At 44.1% G+C, this 21,737-nt stretch overlaps 1 protein-coding gene across 7 annotated transcripts in view; it reads left to right on the forward strand.

The window, feature by feature from the left end:
* The window catches only part of clip2 (CAP-GLY domain containing linker protein 2), a 161,251-nt gene that overhangs the window by 123,214 nt on the left and 16,300 nt on the right, over positions 1-21,737 (forward strand). For 6 of the 7 annotated variants that reach the window (XM_087977496.1, XM_087977498.1, XM_087977497.1 and 3 more), the window contains 6 exons: positions 3,028-3,942; positions 10,513-10,570; positions 10,659-10,742; positions 11,868-12,024; positions 18,106-18,265; positions 21,338-21,508. In XM_087977496.1, coding sequence (XP_087833622.1) covers positions 3,028-3,942; positions 10,513-10,570; positions 10,659-10,742; positions 11,868-12,024; positions 18,106-18,265; positions 21,338-21,508 — 1,545 coding nt within the window. Of the gene's footprint in view, positions 1-3,027; positions 3,943-10,512; positions 10,571-10,658; positions 10,743-11,867; positions 12,025-13,174; positions 13,951-18,105; positions 18,266-21,337; positions 21,509-21,737 lie in introns of those variants that run through there. The other variant, XM_087977501.1, reaches the window with a different exon arrangement.

A 21,737-nucleotide genomic window follows, 5' to 3' on the forward strand; every position in this document is an offset into this window, starting at 1 on the left:
AATTACTGGAAATGCTGGGCAGTGACCATGGACTCGAATCTTAAATCAGATTAAAATAATACTAAATGATGAATTTGTATTAATAATATGGTATTTCAGGCTCATTGGCCACTGTCCCCTCAACTCTTGTTCTCAATATTAACTGCAGCTATGACTAAACATGGTAGCAGAGATGAAAACAACAAATGCTGGAGATCACAGTGGGTCAGACAGCATCCATGGAGAGACAGCAAGCTAATGTTTCATCAGAGCTGAAGAGCTCTGATGAAGAGTCATCTGGATTCAAAACATTAGCTTGCTGTCTCTCCAAGGATGCTGTCTGACCTAGTGTGATCTCCAGCATTTGTTGTTTTCAGTACACATTCCAGCATCTTGCAGTAATTTGCTCTTACATGGTAGCAGAGATAGTTGGTCAACTCTCTCTCTCTCTGGCATGACAGGTAGCACTACTGGCATTTATTGCTGGTTAGTGGGTGCTGGTGAGAACGTGGTGGTGAGGGTAATTCCATCATGCCGCTTGGTGGAAAGTACCAAGATTTTAACATAGTGATAATGAATGATGATGTATGTCCAAATCAGGATGGTGTGTAACTTGGAAGAAATCCGGTCCCCTTATCTTGCTAAATGGAAGTGTTGTTTTAGATGTTATAAAGGAAATGTTGCAAAGGGGCATTATGATGAATACAATGGGACAGGAAGATAAAAGTTGGCAGAAGTTGGAATGAAAGCTCCCTTCAGACATTAAACTATAAATCTGCTCTCATTTGTAAAACGTAAGAACATAAGAACCAGGAGCAGGACTAGGCCGTCTGGCCCCTCCAACCTGCTCCGCCATTCAATAAGATCATGGCTGATCTTTTCATGGACTCGCCTCCATTTACCTGCCCTCTCACCGTAACCCTTAATTCATTTTCTGTTCAAAAAAACTATCTATCTTTGCCTTAAAAATCATTCAATCAGGTCGCCTCAAATACTTCACTGGGCAGGGAATTCCACAGATTCACAACCCTCTGGGTGGAGAGCTTCCTCCTCAACTCCGTCCTAAATCTGCTTCCCCTTACTTTGAGGCTATGTTCCCTAGTTTTAGTTTCACCCGCCATAAGATCCCCTCTCATTCTTCTGAATTCCAGTGAATATAATCCCAGTCTACTCAGTCTGTCCTCAAGCCAACCCCCCAACCCCGAAATCAACCTTTTCTGCACCCCCTCTAGTGGCAGTACATCCTTTCTCAAGTAAGGAGACCAAAACTGCACACAGTACTCCAGGTGCGCCTCAGCAGCACCCTATACTGCTGCAGCATAACCTCTCTGTTTTTAAACTCCATCCCTCTCGCAATGAAGGACAATATTCCATTTGCCTTTTTAATTACTTGCTGAACCTGCAAACCACCTTTTTGTGAAAATGTTGAAGCATTGATGATGTCCAAAGTGGCAGATGATCAGCTTGCTTATTCTTCCAACGCTTCCCCATTGTTCTCCAAAGGGAAAAATCTAATGAAAATATGAAACAATGCAACAAAAATGGCCAATTATTAAGATAAAATGGCATAAAAGTTATGGGGAAGAGATTACTTAGATAGATTACTTACAGTATGGAAACAGGCCCTTCAGCCCAACAAGTCCACACCGACCCGCAACCCACCCAGACCCATTCCCTACATTTACCCCTTCACCTAACACTATGGCCAATTTAGCATGGCCAATTTAGCATGGCCAATTCACCTGCACATTTTTGGATTGTGGGAGGAAACCGGAGCACCCGGAGGAAACCCACGCAGACACGGGGAGAATGTGCAAACTCCACACAGAGAGTCGCCTGAGGATGCAGATGTCTGCAGGATGTAGTATGAAGGATCAAGTTTATCTGAATAGAACTAAATGCCACATGTTGAAATTGTCCAGGAAAATTATAGTTTTAACATGCATAAATATAGAATATAGTCATCATTTTTCTTCAGTCATGGGACGCAGGATTGGCTGGCTAAGCCAGCGTTTATTATTCACCTCTAATCGGTTTGGGTCTAGATTCATATTTAGGCTAGACCAGGTAGAGATGGCAAATTAGTAATGCATTGGAGTTTTTACAAGAACCATCAGTGGTTACATGGCCTCAATTTGGTTACCTTTTAATTCCCAAACTTTTTATTTATTTTAAGTTTCACACACCCATGGTGGGATTTATGTCCCAGGTCACATTAGCTTGGGACTTTGGTTTATTAGTCCAATGACATTACCACTACACCATCGTCATCTCCCCTCAATCAGTGGACTGTATAACAGTTTCCTGACAAGGGATTAGTGAATCGGACATAGACTCAGGATAATGATAATGAAGTGGGACTACGTTGTTGGAACAAATACCCTTTTGTTACTCCTCTCAAATGCACCCCTTCGCTGACTGAGTGGGAACCAAAAACAAAAGACTCCTCCATGTCATCATTTTAATGTGAATGGACAGGAATTTATAACCTTAGATTTCCCGAGGTTAGGTCCAGTGTGAAAGTTTTGAGAATGTTTGAGAAATGGCAGTATCATGTAAATGTTGAAAGCAGTGTTGTGCCTTGGTTGGAGTGATTTTCAGCACTTTCCCATCATGGTTCTAACTTCGAATGAGTTCCAATCCCAGTCTACTCAGTCTCTTCTCATAAGCCAACCCCCTCAACTCCGGAATCAACCTCGTGAACCTCCTCTGCACCCCCTGCAGTGCCAGTACACCCTTTCCCAAGTAAGGACACCACATCTGAGGGTTCCATGAAGCATGGCACAGACTAGGCTTCATATACAAAGCAAATTGACTTGCTGTTGTGACACCATGATGTTGTAGGTGTGCTTTTGTTTTGTCAGCCAGACTGAATCTGAATGAAAATTGTATTTCTGCTGCATCTTAAAATTAAAGATATGGAACAGCAACTTTGCAACAAATAATGTAGAGGAGCTATTATGTCCCACTGGCATTCTATTAATAGGAACCATCTGAGCAGCAAATCATTGAGTACTAACTGCGTTTTCTTTGATTTTCTGACTGCAGCTCACGACGGTAGCTGAAAAGTCCAGGATTGTCCAGCTGGAGGATGAACTGAATTTGAAGACCAGCGAAATTGAGGAACTGCAGCAGAGATTGAGAAACTCGGACAAATCAGACACACCTGAGCAGAGCCTCAGTCTGCAGTCAGAGGTCCTCAAGTTACGAGAACAGCTGTCAGCGGTCAACAAAGAGCATCAAAGTGAGAATGTCTTACTGAAGGAGAAATATGAGGCCAGGTTGCAGGAGTATCAAGAGGAAATGGAAAAGTTGAAGACCACCAATGAGAAGTACTCGCAGGATATCAGTGACCTTCGACAGAAACTGCACCAAGCAACTAAGGAAAACATGGAGATGATGGACAATTGGAAGAACAAACTGGACACTTTAGTATCTGACCATCAGAAGTCTCTAGAGGAACTTAAAGTCTCATTGATTGCAGGTAGTGATGTTCAGAACAGTGAGCTAGTGGAGCTAAGAGCCACCTTAGAAAGCCTGAAGATGGAGCACCAACTCGAATGGGAGAATCTGAAAGCCAAGCACGAGATTGAGATGGCACTGCACATCAAGGAGAAAGAGGACTTCAGAGTTAAGCTGCAGGAAGCCAAATACGAACTGGAGGAGTGCAATGCAAACTGGCGGAACAAGTTGGAGGTTACAACCTGTCAGCACAGGGAAGAGCTCCAGGTGACCATCGATCAGCTCCGAAACGCTGAGCTGAGACTCAGTGAGCAGGAGAAACTTCATGCTGATTACAAAGACCAAGCGCAGGCCATCAGCTTCTTAAAGGAGCAGATAGCTGCAGCTGAGAGAAAAATGACAGACTACGAGGCGCTCCAGAAATCTGAGATCCAACACAAGCAGGAGTTCAGGAACCTACAGGAGAAGCTTCAGGCACTGGAAGCTCGTCATTCTTCTGAAGTATGAGAATACACACTAAAAAACCCATTAAATATATCTCTGGTCTGTCTGTGGTAGGAGAAATCATGTTAGTCTTACTGTGCTCTGGTTAAAATCAACTTCAACAATATAGAACAAAAATAAATAACAATTTTAATAAGTTGGAAATAATTTGATCATAATTAAATGTTAAATAGGCAATGTCATGGGTATAACTTTATGTGCTATTATATACATTGAGTTTAAGACCAATGTTACTGTTCCACTGAAGGGCAGGGGAATATAATGTATTTGCTTATGTGGAATGTAATTTAATGGTTCAATAATTTTGAGCACAGCTGCTGCATATTTGAGTTCTTATTGCTGCAAATCACAGCCAAATACACAGGAGGCAAGGGCCAACAAAACTGCAGGAGGTTTAACCAGGTGTTTTCCAGGGTCTGTCCATGTCTCAGAAAATGTACGCAGTGAGTATTGGAGCCAAGACTCCGCCTTCACTCTGAGGAAGAGTTAACACTTTAGCAGGCAGTGAGAGGACTTTCTGTCCTTGCCCCGGGTGACCGTGTTTGAGGGAGGACATTGGCCAGAGTTCCTATTTCTAATCACAGTCCGATGGAGGTCCCTGTGCCAGATTCTGATGGCAGTCAGTGATCTAGGATTATACCCCAACAGATAGTAGACAGCTTCACAGGAATTAAGCAATGAATATGCTAGCAGCCCATTTAATATCCAAGTGAGAAAGACAAAGAAGGGGTTTTAATTTTAAACAGAGACATAGGGCCTGGTTATCAGCTGGAAACATACGTCCTCCCCACTCTGACCTCCCCCACCCACATCCTTACCTTTCCCCAACCTCACCTCCCCCATATCTCACCTTCCCCCACCCTCACCTCCCCCATACCCTCACCTTCCCCCACCCTCACTCCCCCCACACCCTCCCACATCCCCACCACCCTCATACCCTCACCTTCCCCCACCCTCACCTCTCCACACACCCTCACCACCCCCATACTCTCACCTTCCCCCACCCTCACTCCCCCCACACCCTCCCACATCCCCACCACCCCATACCCTCACCTTCCCCATCCTCACTCCCCCCACACCCTTCCACATCCTCACCTCCCCTATACACTCACCTTCCCCCATCCTCACCTCACATCCTCCCACATCCCCAACACCCCCATAACCTCACCTTCCCCCACCCTCACTCCCCCCACACCCTCCCACATCCCCACCACCCCATAACCTCACCTTCTCCCATCCTCACTCCCCCCATACCCTCCCACATCCTCACCTCCCCCATCCACTCACCTTCCCCCATCCTCACCTCACCACACACCCTCCCACATCCCCACCACCCCCATACCCTCACCTTCCCCCACCCTCACCTCTCCACACACCCTTCCACATCCCCACCACCCCCATACCCTCACCTTCCCCCACCCTCACTTCCCCATACCCTCACCTTCCCCCACCCTCACTTTCCTCACCTCCCCCATACACTCACCTTCCTCCATCCTCACCTCACCACACACCCTCCCACATCCCCACCACCGCCATACCCTCACCTTCCCCCACCCTCACCTCTCCACACACCCTTCCACATCCCCACCACCCCCATACCCTCACCTTCCCCCACCCTCACTTCCCCATACCCTCATCTTCCCCCACCATCCCCTTCCCCCCCCCTCACCTCCCCATACCCTCACCTTCCCCTACCCTCACCTCTCCACACTCTCTCCCACATCTCCACCTTCCCTCACCATCCCCTTCCCACACCCTCACCTCCCCATACCCTCACCTTCTACCCTCACCTCTCCGCCCTCCCTCCCACATCCTCACCTCCCCATACCCTCACCTTCCCCCACTCTCACCTCCCCCACTCCCTCCCACATCCCTCACCTTTCCCCACTCTCACCTCTCCACACACCCTCCCATGTCCTTACCACCCCATACCCTCCCCTTCCACCACCCCTACCTCTCCTCACCCCTTCCCAAATTCTCACCTCCCCCAAAGCCTCACCTTCCCCCACCCTCATCTCTCCACACCTCCTCCCATACCCTCAGCTCTCCCCAGCATCCCCTTCCTCCACCCCCACTTCCCCATTCCCGTACCCTGGTTGGCTGAAATCCAGGCTACTGCCCCCATGAGGGTAGATGTCCACCTCCAAGAATTCTTGCCCGTTGACAGTGGTGAGCAAGCCAGGCTGGCAGTAAGCCCCTCGGTAAGCAGCCGCGGAGTAGGCCAGGCTGGATGAGTTGATTGCAAAGGTCTCACTGGAGCTGGCTAGGTAGGCCTGACGAAGTCGAGGTGAGGTGTTGAGGGGGTGGGGGGAGAGTGGGGCAACGTTTCCATGCTGGTGGGGGGAGGGAACCACTGTGGGAGACTGTCTGCCCAGCATCAGGGGGAAGCTTGAATGTGCCCTACCCCAGAACCCTCAGCCAGCTGCCAGGGTATATCTGGTAGCCTTGATGAGTGACCAAACTCTGCAGGTAAAGTATCAGTGGCAGCAGGAATTATCCCATGGGTTGGAGGCCTGGCATCTACTGGTATGGCCAAAGTGATTCACAACCTATCAATAGTTTTGATGGTGCAGCCAATTTGCAAATTGTAAGATGCCTTGAGCTGCAAATAAGGAATTTTCAGTCTTGTTGACCAGGAAGATATATGACGTTAATGTCTCACTTGTATCGATTGTCATGAACACACCGTGATGCCTAAGAAAGGGTCTGACCATCAGCTGAATCCCACTGTGGCCTGGACTTGGTCGGCTAAATTGCCAACTCATTCCAGATGCATTGTGGTCCCTGTTTATTGCAGCCTGCTCTTAATGACGTCAGTGCTTGAAAGTTATAGCCACCACTTTGCTGCAGTCCCAGGCCAACAGCTCGAGAGCCAAACGTAAAGCATGAGGCTTTTATCAATGTAGCGAGCCTGTGATCCTGCAGTGAAGTGTCATTGTGGATTACACTGCTTACATTTGCAGTGAGCTTTGAACCCAGATCTCAGTGGCCCTTCCCCAAGCCAGCACTGACCTACCAGACAATGGAGAATACCAGCAGCAACTTGGAGGTTCTCCATCAGTTACAGATTGGAGCAGGAATCTTTGTCCTGGAAATGATAGTACCTTCTGGTTAAGAAAGTTTGAAAGGTCTTGATATAAAGTTGCGAGCTTGGTTGGTGCACAGTGGCACTGAGCTGGGGTTAAACAAGTTTAGGCTTCTTTCAATAGACTGTCTCCCAAGGTGTGCTGTCTAACCATGCTGCCTATGCCAGGCTGTGCTGCACATTGAAGGTGTGATGCCAGCTGCAACATCCTCCCTATTTATGCCAAAGATTCTTGTGGCATTACCCCTAAGCTTTACAACAGTCTGGATGAATGGGTATTTGTCGGGCTATTCTAGCTTTCTTCCCTAACATTGCCTGAAGACCATGATTATTTGTTCACCATGAGAGCAGAGGAGTACTCTCTGAAACCAAGGGTCTACATTAAAGTGTTTCAGAATCTTAAAGTTATCTCATTTCCAGGCCTACTTGGTAGGAAGGTCAGAGTGGAGGAGAGGGTATGCGTCGTGCAACGTGCTGCATTATACACAAAGAAGCATCAACTCACAGGCTATACTTGCCTTCCTCTCCCCTTCACCTATTAACCCTCGGCAAACTAAGACACTGATCTCTTACTTACAATCACCAACTTGGACCCACGTATTTGTTTCATAAGTTTCAGTGCTGCAAAGTCTCTTCTTTTTCAATGAGAAAATGAATGCACTCAATTTTAACACGATTGTTTGATTTGTTTTGGACTGAGCTGGATTTGGAGATGAGGCAGATTTCTTCATGTGGATGGCGAAAAGAATGCACAGGCCCAAATCAGTCAAGGGAAAAGCATGTATTCACATGAAGAAACATTGTCGAGAAGTTGCAGCTTGCATACTAACTTTATTAGGCTTCTGGAACTTTCCTTTCTTGATGTCGGTTTCAGATTCTTTCAATGTATCACTGATGCTGCCACTCGTTTTTTTTTATTTAAGCCCCTCACTGTCTTATCGTTAACTGTGGCAGGAGGGGACAAGAAGCACAATGGTGAGATTCCACACGCTTGCCAAATAACACTGCATGTTATATTGTGTGCATGGCTTTGCTGCAGTGCTCCTGCCTTTGGACAGTTCTGGGGTGCATTGCTGACAGCGTGTTCCTCTTGGTCAGTGTAGCAGTGAGGCTGCCTCACAGTTGAGTGGGGCTGATGGTTTCGCTCGTGCTATACAACAGGCTGCGACCTTGTTTAACTCTGCAGCAGCACTGATGGTGTTATCTCTTGCTTGCTTTTAGAAAACTAACCGTCTTCCTCACTGTAAGGATCTACATGTGCCAGGAACAGTATAGCACACAATGCTGACTATAGAGGACATGCAGGTGGGAATGTGTGCCAAGGTGAGGGGTACTTAATGAGAAATGTATTAATATTACCTTGTGCTTTCCTTCTTTGGCTTCCACTCCTCCTTGAAGTCACTGCTTTGCCTCTATCACGATGGAGCTCCCCAGCCCAAGTGTGTAATTGTCACATTATCTACAAGCTGAGCGCTGCTTAATGAAGACAGTTAATGACTTTAATGTACAAACAAGCCTGAAGACTTTAGACATTCTTGACCACAGAGGATGCAGTGATTCAGAGTTCTGTCATTAAGCCTCTTATCATCTCATTGGCTGCCCAGGAACCTAGTCTTCAGGAGGGCCAGTTGTTACATCCTGCGTATGAACACGAGTCGTAAATTAGAAGCCTCCTGCAAATAGTTGGATGTGTATCAACAGAGACCTTTACAATTGAATATGCTCCCTCAGACTAGACTGAATGGTTTCCTGCAATCTAGTAACCAAAACACCCAGTATAATTAGGCTGGGGCTCAGGCTCCACATATTACAGCCCTGTGCCCTCCAAGATTCATGGTGCTCCATTGTTTTGGCCATTTGGCTTCTATTGGTGAGTGCGAGAGTGATGCATTCCTGCAGTGCATGCAGACATCCATAATTACTGCCCTCAAAGGATCTGCCAAACAGTCTTCAATAGTCAGAAACACAGGATTGACAACAATGGAAAGAACCTCCTGCCCTCCCTAATAACTGTGCTGGATGACTTCTTGTGCGCTTTGCTAGGCCTCTGTGTTGTTACTGTGAAAATGGGTCCTTGAGGAATACTTGGTGGTCCGAGAGAACGATTATGTTGCAGGCTTCCTGTGCCAATCATGAACGGCCTTTATCTGTGGAGGGGGCATCAGGATACACGTTGTCTGATTGGGGCCTACAAACTCTGCCAACCACATGATGGATCCAAAACACCAGGATATCTTGCTTCATTGATTCTTTCCAGAATACGACATATTTTTCAAACCGGTATTATCCCTGACAACAAGAATACGATAAAATGTAATTTTACAGCAATCGAGCAGAGCAATTTATTCAGTAACCAAATAGAGGAAAGACCAGAGACAACAGGATATTGTCTTTCTCGATGGAAGGTAACATTTGTTGAAAGAACTTCTAAAAAGGATTTGGGATTCCTTCAGAAATTTACTTGGTGAGAGGCTGTCAGACCAGGTACACCTGAGTGAACGATTTCATTTTTTTTGGTTCACCTCATTTAACTCTTTTGTTAGGTGTCTTCTGAGCATCAAGATGTGCAATTGCATAAAATATAGATGCTTTCTAAAGACTCTTAAGTTGGCTGTGTTATGGTTACAGAAGAAGATTACAGTATCGAGTTAGAGTATTGCTTCCCATGTACATTACATTCTTCCAATAAACAACTCCTAGTTTAGCCGTAAACACCTGGTCTGTCTGCATGATGTTTTCTGATCAATGTATAAACAGAAATCCAGCAGTGCGTCACTCACTGGGTCTAGCTCAGAGGGATGGTGGAGAGTCAGCACTGCATGTTCTTACAGAGCCATGCCTGGCCTTTGCTCATTGGAGTGGGGCTCCCTTGGTGAAAGCATTAGATCTACTCTGGGCATTTACAATAGGATTGATATTCTCTTCAATTTATTCAAGCAGCGATAGCTGAGGTTGTTAAAATGTCAGGTATGTGAATCCCATTCACCATGCCCGCAAAGTTACATCGCGAGATATAAATCTATTTATGGAAATTAGATCTCACAAACCTTTTCCTGGGATTGTAGTCCTCTGAAGAAATTCGAATCCAAGTGGCTCTTCCTCCACTTTTTGACAGCAGCCATGAGATGGGGTCATAATTAGCAGTATTTTAAGGGTTACTATGTTGCCCACCTAGTGCTGGCTAAAATATATAGGACGTGTTTGAGAGAAGCAGATGATTCATAACTGGATCTGCAATAAAAGGAGTTGAGGCTGGAACAACTTATTGATGTTGTTCTACTCTGAATGCTTATGGAATTTCTCTGTGGTTCATACCCGTGCTAAATTAATGCAGAGGAATTTCACATGAGTGGCAAGTGTTTGCATGAAGAACACCAGTTGTAATTTCCACTCTATAATCAGGACCGAGTGAGCATTGAGGGAATACTGAGAGTTCGAATCTCGACCATTACACCTCAATAATATTACTGATATGTTTACAGGCCATTGACAGCAATAACATCCTGAAAGAGAAAATGAAGATGAAACAGTCAATAGAAGGTAATTTCCAAAGTAACTTGAAGTTTTACTTGACGATATTTTTATACAACCTATGAGCTCAATTCTTACTTGTTTTGCCACCTTTTAGACTTAATAGACAAACTTGGTAAAAGGGAAAAGGATGTTTCTTCAATGTCTTCACAGATTGAGTTATTAAAGACACAGATTGTCGGTAAGTCAGTTGAAGACAGAAGTCATTTTGTATCACTGTAATGAAAAAATGCAGAGATCTGCTTTCTACATTACGTAAAAAATGAGCAAACTTTGGGAAGGGATGTCTAAAATTTTGATAAAAAGCAATGTCTTCCTCTCTCCTTTTTACATCATATTCTCCAGTACAGAAAGAATGACAATTCATGAAAATGAAGAGATATAAATATTGAATAAGAGCTTGTTATGCACTCTTTTGTGTGTAGAATATACTTGCTGAACTTATTTAGGTAGAAGCGGCCAGTTTGTTTCTCAAGGCACAGTGGCTCAGTAGTTAGCACTGCTGCCTCATAATGCCAGGGACTTGGGTTCAATTCTAGCCTTGGGTGACTGTGTGTGTGGAGTCTGCATGTTCTCCCTGTGTCTGTGTGGATTTCCTCTGGGGGCTCTGCTTTCCTCCTGTATTCCAAACATGTGAAGGTTAGGTGGATTGGTCATGTGAAATTGTCTTTAGTTTTGCAGGCTAGATGGATTAGCTATCAGGAAGGCAGGCTGACAGGGATAGAGTGGGTGTGGGTGGGAAGCTCTTTGGAGGACCAGTGTGGATTTGATGGGCTGAATGGCCTGCTTCCACACTGTCAGGATTCTATGATTCACAATAAGTTTGAAGTGATTTCATATTAAAATCCTTTCATGGTCTCATTATTCTGTGTCTCTGTAATCTTCTTCAGCCCTATAACCATCTGAGATCTGTGTTCCTGCTCTTGTACACCATACATTTTTTTTGCCCAATCATTGATGGTTGTGCCTAAATGGCAACACGCTCTTTGACCCACCCAGAACCCACTCCCCAAATCCCCTTAACTCTCCACCTTCCTCTTGCTGCCTTTTAAGGTACCATTGCCACATTCCACTGAATACCTGTGGTTGAAATAGAACTTTGCATTCGGGAATGACCTAGCTGAGCTAGTGGAAAATAATGAAAGATAAGGGAAACTGGAACTGTATTTATTTGCAAACCCTCGATTATAATCAGCTAATAACTTGTCGGGGTTTCGCACGGTGGATTTGACTGGGTGTGTAGTTTCCCAGATATAGAACTTTCTACATTCTGTCAGATTAGTAACCACACCTTTTACTTCCGCAGCTCTAGAACACAAGTCAAAATCTTCCGAGAGAAAAGCCGATGCAACAACAAAGGAGAAAGCCAAGCTGGAAATGGAGCTGGAGGCCCTGACCCGTAAATCCCATGATGCTTCAGGACAGCTGGTCATCATTAGTCAAGAGCTGCTGAAGAAGGAACGGTGAGAATTCCCCGTCTTTTAAAGGCTGGAGATGCCATCCTTAAAGTCTGTACGTGGTGGGGAGGGGCAGCAAGTAACCTTAAGGACCAGAGAGGCACGATTGAAAATGGGGCTAGAGAGGCAGACAGCTGTGAGAATTTTTACAAATGTGATTCAGTAACCAGGGAAGGAATAATACATCTGTATAAATACCGGTCCCGCTAATTACTCAGCAAAGAGTTCACACCAGATGTCGGAAAATTGTCTTGTGTTTGAGGCAGGTTGTTTTGGCGGATTATAAAACAAATGCTATTTTTGGATCCTGTTGAGCAGTTTATATCAACAATGAAGTGAAATATTGCCTTAGGCTGAACAACGTGGCTTGAAGTTAGACTCATTCTGTGAAGCTGAATTTAAAAGCTGTTTCACCTTCCCTCTGACTGATCTGAACTCTTTAAATAGCTGCACCTAACTTACTGTCACCAATCAAAGCAGAGTCCTAAAATCTCTGGCTAGTGTGATAATTAAACATTACAACTGTGTTGGACCCAACCAAATAATGTGTGATGGCCAACAGTTTTCACACTGTTTATAAACCATTCGCTGTTTTTTTTTTATTCTCAGTAATAGCGAAGCAGTTCTTCCAAAGAGCAGCAGCATTCACATCTGCAAACTCAACGCTGGCCTTTAAAACATTGCACCCTGCAAAATGCATCTGGTCCTTGGATATCCTGCATGATTGTCCTTAAGAAAGTGAAGAGTTAGGTTTGAATTGTTCTGGGTTAGCCACAGGCTGACTGGTCCTGTTCAGTAATTGTTGTGTACACAATCACTCACACAAACATTGGCTATCCCTCTGTTCAAGGCTGATGTCTGTTCAAGGATACGGGTTTACATGTGACTGAACATGTGGCTGCAGACCTTTGACCAGAGTGCCTCTCAGGTAATTGAGCATGCAGTGCAGGATTCAGTCACCCACTTTATAAAGTTCACACTTTAACACACTTTCATTATTACTCCTCAGCTTTGCCATCTCCAGTTTAAATCATAACAATAAAATGGTCTCCAATTTCCAAACATCCGACTTACAAACATTTGTACTTGTGAACACGATTCCATACAGGGGTGTAATTTCAAAGATCTGACATATGAACATTTCCTGTATTTACAGCTGCTGTATGTTGGCCTGCATTGTTTTCCAACTTGTGCACATATCGACTTGCTAATGGACTCAGGAACTGTCACAACCCGGGCACTGCGTGGATGTGTAATGGCACGGGTCTGATTGGTTACAAATGCCCTAAACACCTACCCATTGGGACAGCCTTCGCCTTTCTCTAATCTCTTTGCTATTCCATACCTTTATCTCATCTTCTCTTCTGCCCTGTTTGCCTCTGTTACTTATTGGCTTTCTTGTTCCTTTTTCAGCCAAAGGACTCCCTCTCCTATGTGTCGACTAATAAATATTTTAATACAGTCAAGAATAGCTTCTTCCCCGCTGATACCAGACTTTTGAATAGATCTCTTTACTATTAATGTTGATCTCTCTCTCTGCACCTTTTGGGCAGCTGTAACACTGTGTTCTGTTACTCTGATGTATTTGTAAAGTGTGATCTGCCTGTAAAGTGTATAAGACAATACTTTTCACTGTACCTCAATAAATCAAATCAAATCAAATCAAACACCTACCAAGGTCCCATTTCCAAGAGCCCCTGGGAATGCTGAAATTCACAAATGTGGAGCTCATCAAAACTATGGTTAAAAATATCATGTGATTTTTTTGTACGCGGATATTGATTTTTGTTACTTATTTTTTGACGCAGATCGGTGTATTCACGGTTTGGACACGGGATTTACTGTACAGTGTTTTTACTGTTTAAATCGATCCTGCTCAATTTGGCTGGGATCTACTCAATTAATATGGAACAAGCTCATACCATACTCTATAAACTATTAATATTGATACCAACCAATGAATTATAGCATTTTTCTCCAGGAGAATTTTGTAAAGGTTAATTAAAAATTTAACAAACCCTTTTCTGTAAAATTACTAAGTCTTAGCAGCAAGGTCCCAGAATAATTTGGTTATTTTTGAGATGTTGGCTGAATTCTAATAGTTTCCTAATGGAAGAAAAACCCATTTATTTCATTCCGTTTGCTGTTTATAAGACAACGTTGCAGACAACAAATATTTGACTTTTATTGATGAAATATGCCCTCCCCTCTCATACAAAAATCAATCCTGCTTCAAATAAAAAGATATTAAGAAAGATGATTGGGGATTTATGAGGAACTGGAGGTGGCAGGATTTTAGAATAGAATTCCAGAGCTGAGTGACATAGGGAGGGAATATCCAACAGACTAGATTCCAAGAAATACCAGGATTAGGGAGGGTGTAGAGCTTGTGATGTTATAGGAATTGAGAGGGACGAGATCCTAAAGGTATTTAGAATTAGAATTATGTTTTATTGTCATGTGTACTGCAGTACAAAAGTACAGGAGTACAGTGGAAAGTGTACAATGTTGCCATATGCAGCATCACCTTAGGTACGAACTACCTAGTTAGACATCTTAGGTATTAAAATAGAGAAATAAAGAAAGAAACTAAAAGTTCAAGTACTGGGATGAGTATTTTGAATTTGATGTGTTTGGTAAGCAGGAGCTCATGTAGAGCACCAGGGAGAACAGCAAGTGGGACATGGTGCAGGTTATGACACAATTGGAAGGACTTCTGCTGAACTGAAGCAAACAGGAAATTCAAAGCCAGTCAACAGTTAATTTGAATGAAGTCCAAAGCTGAAATATGCCGATGTATGAACCAAATGAGAGTGTTGTGGAGGTGAAAGGAGGTCTTGAAGGAGGAAAAGGACATGGAATTGGACATAAAGTTATGGTTAAATAGGGTGACTGAGATGCGTATAGTCTGGATTGACCTATCACAGACTAGGAAGGGAGAAGCAATTGGAGATGAGGAAGAGGAAGATGGAGCAGAGGCCAAAGAGGAAAGTATCTCTTATCCCAAACAAGCTGTTGAATAAGCTATCTGAACATGGAGGCAGTGCACAGTTTGCGAGGTTCTGATGAGGCAAAATTGAATCCATGATGAACCAAGATTTCTGCTACACTCCGACGAAGTTATAGTAGATGGAGGGACAGAAGGTCTGAGGAACTCTGGGGCACTTGTTTTTCGATGAGATTGTAACATCTAGGTCAGAAATAGAAGAGTAGATGATTGAAGAACTCCAAAGGACCTCTGTGCAGGGAGCAAAGAGCTGCTCAGATGCTGCAGCTATGATGGGAGAGATAGGAAGGAAACCAGCTGAAGGCAGTTGGACTGAACTGGATAATGGTACAGAGGAATGAAAGGCAAGTATTATGATGAGCCATAACAAAGTCAAAATAGAAAAGGCCATGTCAAGAAAGCCTGACTGGATAGAGTGAACCTCAGAGCTGTGAGAAAAATGGGTTCAAATTTGGAAAATAATAATCTTCAAGGAATAAAAACAGACTGGAAATGTTAGCAGAGAGATAAACAGGATTAACCTTCCGGATCGATGGTCTGTGCTGCTGAATGTTCCTGTTTTAATATCAAATTTCCAGTATGTTGCATTCATTCTCTGCACTGGAGCACTGAGGAGAGAAGAGAGCAATAAACAGGAGGCTAGTGTTTCACAAGTACAGAAGGGTTTTGGTCAGGATTTAAGAAGGGGAAATGTGAGGCTAAAGAGGGAAGGCATAATAGCTGAAGAGAGGGAAAACGTTTACAATATCAAGTAGCATGGGGACCAGGAAAGACAATCTATGACTGAAACGAGGGGATTGAAGGTATGGTAGTTACATTTGTAAATGACACAAAGCTAGGTGGGAAAGCTAGAAGGAAAGCAGAGTTCACATTTCGGGTCCAGACAGACATAGATAGGTTGAGTGAGTGGGCAAAAGTCTGGAAAATATCAAGTTGCCTTTACAGGAAGAATAAAAAAAAGCAAAATATAATGAATGGAAAACAACCGCAGAATTCACATTCTCCCCGTGTCTGCGTGGGTTCCCTCCGGGTGATCTGGTTTCCTCCCACAGTCTAAAGATGTGCAGGTCAGGTGCATTGGCCATGCTAAATTGCCCGTAGTGTTAGGTGCATTAGTCAGGGGTGAATATAGGGTAGGGGAATGGGTCTGGGTGGGCTACACTTCAGAGGGTCAGTGTGGACTTGTTGGGCCAAAGGGCCTGTTCCCATACTGTAGGGAATCTAATCTAATCTAATTCCAAGGTGCAGCAGGATCTAGCTGTTTGTGTCCATGAGTCGCAAAAGTTAGTGTACGGGTGCAGCAAGTAATTAAGGAGGTAATGGCATACTACCCTTTATTAAAGGAGGAATTGAACAGGTATACATGGTTTTGATGGGAGTATATTTTGAATGTTTTGCAGTAATTGGGTCTCATTTAAGGAAGAAAATAATGCACTGGAAGTGGTTCAGAGGAGGTTTACCAGATTAATGTTCAAAATGAGCAAGTTGTCTTATGAGGATGGACTGGGCTGACTGGGTTTGTGTCCTCTGGAGTGGAGGAGAGTGAGGGCTGATTGGCTGATCTTTATAAGATACAGTGCACTCTTGGGACAAGGTGGATGTGGGAAGAATGTTTCCTCTTCTGGGCAAATCCAAAAACATGGTGTTTAAGAGTTAAAGGCCACCCTTTTAGAATGAAGATAATAATTTTTCTTTTCTCTGAGAGGATCATGTGACTTTGGAACTCACTGCCTCAGAACACATGAAGGTGGAATCATTGAATATTTTTAAGGTAGAGAGAGAGAGAGATTCTTGGTGGGTACAGGATCAAAAGTTATTGGTGGGGTGGCAAGTTTTGAGTTTAGTTTAGTAAATGGAATTAATTTTCCAATAGCTGTTCATTTCATAATGAATCAATTGGATTTATCAGCATGGATGAATGTTTATTTGAATCAATTATAGTTTATAATGGGCAGCACGGTGGCTCAGTGGCTAGCAGTGCTGCCTCACAGAGCTAGGGACCTAGGTTCGATTCCAGCCTCTGGTGACTATCTGTGTGGAGTTTGCACATTCTCCCCTGTGTCTGCGTGGGTTTCCTCCAGGTGCTCCACTTTCCTTCCACAATCCAAAGATGTGCAGGTTAGGTGAATTGGCCATGGTAGATTGCCTATAGTGTCCAGGGATGTGCAGGCTATGTGGGTTAGGGTAGGGGAGGTGGGTCTGGGTGGGATGCTGTTCAGAGGGTCAGCATGGACATGATGGGTTGAGCAGTCTGCTTCCACATTGTAGGGATACTATTTGACATATTTTCAGGGAATTTTCTCAGTAATACTCTCACCTGCATCCATAATTTCAGCAGACGTCCCAGAGAAAGCAAATGGACAGAATTATAGTCGGCCTTCCCTCATTACAGAGACCCTTTGTTGAAAATCCACATGAAGTTTCTAGCCACGTTCTTTTCAAGTGAGACATCTTTTGAGATGTGACACTTTAGGTGTGTTGCTATAAGTGTTGTAATGTTAGAAAAATGCAAGACTTCTAGTGAGATGATGAGGAATTTTCCTCAACGATAAATGTTTGGAAGAACACAGTGGTCGTGGTTGCGAGTGTGTCGGGGGTGGGGGGGCTTTCGGTTGGTCAGTCCTCCCTCCGGGATAACCTGGTGCTGTGGCTGCATTGAGCCAGGCTTGGAGAGCAACTTCTCAAGCACCAGGCCTCTCAGTCTGGCTTTGAGCTCTCATAAAGGAAATTACAGTCCGCCTCCTTAAATTAACCTTAAGCAGTCCTTGTAGAGCCAACTCAGCTACCGATTGCCCCCATCCTGCCTCAATGGAATTGGCCTGGGGTCTTGCTGGAGCCAGAAATCTAGCTGATTGGGATGCTGTTAGACCAAGCACAAACCTACCTGGGGCTTCAAATCAAACTATTTCTCTTCGATTTCAAAATTCAGTCGAACTAACAATATCATGGTCACTAAGCATTCGATCTGCACTGGATTGAGATACTTGCACATGATGATCATTTGTACTTCTCCCTTCCTCCCACTCCCACTGGTTTGCGTCTGACTCATTACCAAATCTTTCAATTATTCATGAAACCAGGAACCTCAATGAACTGCGCTCTTTGCTGTTGGAGACCAATCGTCACCCCTGCGGAGGGGAAAAGGACCTCAGCCGGGAAGTTCACAAAGCTGAGTGGAGAATGAAGGAGCAGAAACTACAGGAAGACATCAAAGTTCTCCGAGAGAAACTGTATGGTCTGGTAAGTAAAGAGCAGCTCTTTTAACCATTGCATATTTTGCACAATTTGACAGCAGCATAAGTGAACTGAGCAGTTGATTAAGTTTACCTTCATAGATTCACAGAGACATAGAGATGTACAGCACAGAAACAGACCCTTTGGTCCAACTCGTCCATGCCTACCAGATATTCCAATCCAATCTAGTCCCATTTACCAACACTTGGCCCATCTCCCTCTAAACCCTTCCTATTTCTATACCCATCCAGATGCCTTTTGAATGCTGTAATTGTATCAGCCTCAACCATTTCTTCTGGCAGCTCTTTCCATACATGCACCACCCTCTGTGTGAAAAAGTTGCCCCTTAGCTCCCTTTTTTTCCCCCTCTCATCCTAAACCTATGCCCTCTTGTTCTGGACTCCCCCACCCCAGGGAAAAGAATTTGTCTATTTACCCTATCCATGCCCGTCATGATTTTATAAACCTCTATAAAGTCACCCCTCAGTCTCCGACGCTCCAGGGAAAACAGCCCCAGCTTATTCAGCCTCTCCCTGTAGCTCAAACCCTCCAACCCTGGCCATCACATTAAGTTAATTATCTTTTGACGAAAATGTTCAGATTAACTTTTCTGTAATTTCTATAGTCTGAATCTGGCTCTATTTTTGTTGGATGTTAGTGAGCTATAAAAGAGAAAGAATCAGTCATAGTTTGATTGTGAAGCCTGGTCAATGACTATTGGGTGTCATTATACAGGTTTGTTATTGACAGACTATAGACTGTTTTGTTAAACCTTGGAATGCAAGAGTACAACAGAACTGACATAGAGAGGAAAGCACAGTTATTCAAGGTTTAGATCCAAGCTAATCAGCGAGAGAGAACCAAAACCACTTTCTTTCTCAGTAGTTTATTTGTGACGCAGTGTCACAGCTCCTTATACATCTCAGTCCTATCAGTTTCCCCTCTGCAAGGACCCAGTTAATCAATTAATCATTGACTTTTGACTTCCATTTTGACTTTGTTGGGAATTGTCAATGATGTTGCCTGAAACTTTTAAGTTGATGTTGTTGTATCAAATCAGGTGGCTGCTGCATTGCAAGGACACAGGCAGTGACTAAAGGTCCTCTTTGCAGTTTATACAGACTGTATGATATTGAACAGTTAAAAATAAGAAATCAATCCATAGTTTGTTGAATGTATAATTACTGATTATTTAAATCAACGTTTGTGCAGTTCGAGAGACAGCACTGTCGATACAAGTCCTTTCCAGTTTATGCTTATGACTGGAGTCTTTTGGAGGTGATGGACCTGAGCTCATGGCTGGAAAGCCCATCGGGAGCCCCTTGTTACCTCTTTCCAGGAAGGCCTTCCCCTGTTAGGTGCCACTCCAGCATTTCATTGGCCGGGATCAAGGAGTTTGGGATCAGAAGCCCCATCCTCTCAGCTGCTGGCCAATTAGGGGTCAGCAGCTGAATTGAATCAGCAGCGCCACTGGGAGACAGTGGCTACTCCCAATATAACACCCACTTGAGACCAAGGTTCATTGCTGGATCCCAGGCCTCAGGAGGGCGATGGTGAGAGGTGAGTATGTGAGCGATTGATAAAGGGACAAGGGAAAGGTTCTCAGAAGGCACTTTCCTTCTACTGCCAGGTCCCAGGGATCCAAATCCTCTCAGCCTCCTCTGTCCCTGACCAGACCATAATGCCCTATGCACCAGTTTGTTTGGCATGTAGTGAGCCTTTCTCCCGCCCCTTGGTTAATAGGAGCATTTAGTCTCCAGTGGCCTGCATGCCTTGGACTTAATTGAGGTGGAAGCCACTATCCATCCACATTGAGTATTACCACCCCACCCAAACAGGGGAAGGCACAAAATTCAGCCCCTTATTTCGAGGTATATATACATATACTGAGGCTGGGATTGTTTCTAATTGATGAAACTGAATAAGCTGGGCTACATAATGTTAGGACATTAAAGGTTATTTGCGCCACAACTTCAATGCTATATATTATTCTTGACATTGAACTAGGACAAAAAACTCTTGTGTTATATTATTATCTAGATCAGCTTCATAACAGAGAGAGACAAAGAGAAACAGAGGACAGCCCATGTTGCCAAGGTATATTTAAATGATGCAATCGGGTTAATTCTGGAATCTAGAGCTAATTAATGGATCACCGTTGAATGCCTTAATTAACTCAGTGTTCCAAAATTATAAATCCTGCCCGATATTCACTTTGTGCATCAGGAATATTCCTTAAAGAGGCTGAGCTTGGGCTGAAACACTTTTCTTCCTTCTGCTTTTTTGTGTTACCTCATTGGCTGCAAAGTGCTTTGGGTTGTCCCGAGATTGTGAAAGGCATTACATCAATGCAAGTGTATCCTTTCTCCAGGGAGGGAAACTTTGAGTTTGTTTTAAAGCCAGCACTTTGTTCTGCTTTTTTGCTCCTTTGCCTTTTCTTTTGACAAATTTTCGCAAAGCAACTGCTTCTGATAAAAGGTGACTGCTGTCCCCCATTGGGTATTGCTCCACCATATATTGACAGGATTAGGTATTCCAAGTTGTAACCCAGAGATATATTTAAACCGACTAGACCCAGAATTCTGCAATCCATATCAGTCACGATCTAATCTAAATTGAATGGTGGTGGAGTAATGTCTAATTCCTCCCAATGGAAGCAGACCTCACTTTTGCTGAGAAGATATGTAATCATTATAGAGTGGCTGCACTCTTGCTGAGCATTATGGGTAAGCTCTGCCTCCATTTGTACATGACTGACTGACTTCCTTTCTCCTGCTCTGTCTGCCGTAAAGGGAGAAAGGCAGATCTATTGAGAAATAACTGAAAAAAGAAGAAACACTGAAAGGGGAAGCAAGGAGAATACCTCACACGCTGGATGATAGCTCCCAGAACCCAGTGAAGCTGCCTTTACACCTCACTGAAACCATCATGATATGCTGCTTTTCAGTTCACCATTTAGCACCTGTATACTAAAGCAGCTGGAGTGAAATAGATTGTTTCTATTTTAAATATCTATCTAGTTATTCATCCCCTCTCTCTCTCTCTCTCTTTTCCCCACACCACTCCCCCCCTCGCTAGGGTACTGAAAAGTACAAACCCGATCAAAAGCGGCGCCCATCCTCGCTGCAGGACACGGAAACTGACACTGAGATTTGCAAATTGCAGCAGAGGCTGGTTAACACTGAGGAAGCCCTGCGGAGTGCACTGGAGCAGAACCAACAAATGGAGAGACTGATGGAAGCCATGCAGGTAAGATCCGAACCCCAGATTAACCCTTTCCACCCCTGTCTCCATCACTCCCCTTCGTTCCTTGAAAGCTTTCTGCTTGATTAAACACTTCTGTCACGGTAACACTGATTTGTGTGCCTAGATTCCTGATCACCTGTTGGTAGTTGCTGATGCTCTGTGTTGAAGTTGTAAAATGGCTCCAGTGTAAAAGAGATTAGCTTGCACCTCCAGTCTCTGGGCATTTGGAAAC

This window comes from Chiloscyllium plagiosum, unplaced genomic scaffold (assembly GCF_037043375.1).
Source record: "Chiloscyllium plagiosum isolate Xiang-an unplaced genomic scaffold, Cpla_swu_hap1 HiC_scaffold_31, whole genome shotgun sequence".
Lineage (NCBI taxonomy): Eukaryota > Metazoa > Chordata > Chondrichthyes > Orectolobiformes > Hemiscylliidae > Chiloscyllium > Chiloscyllium plagiosum.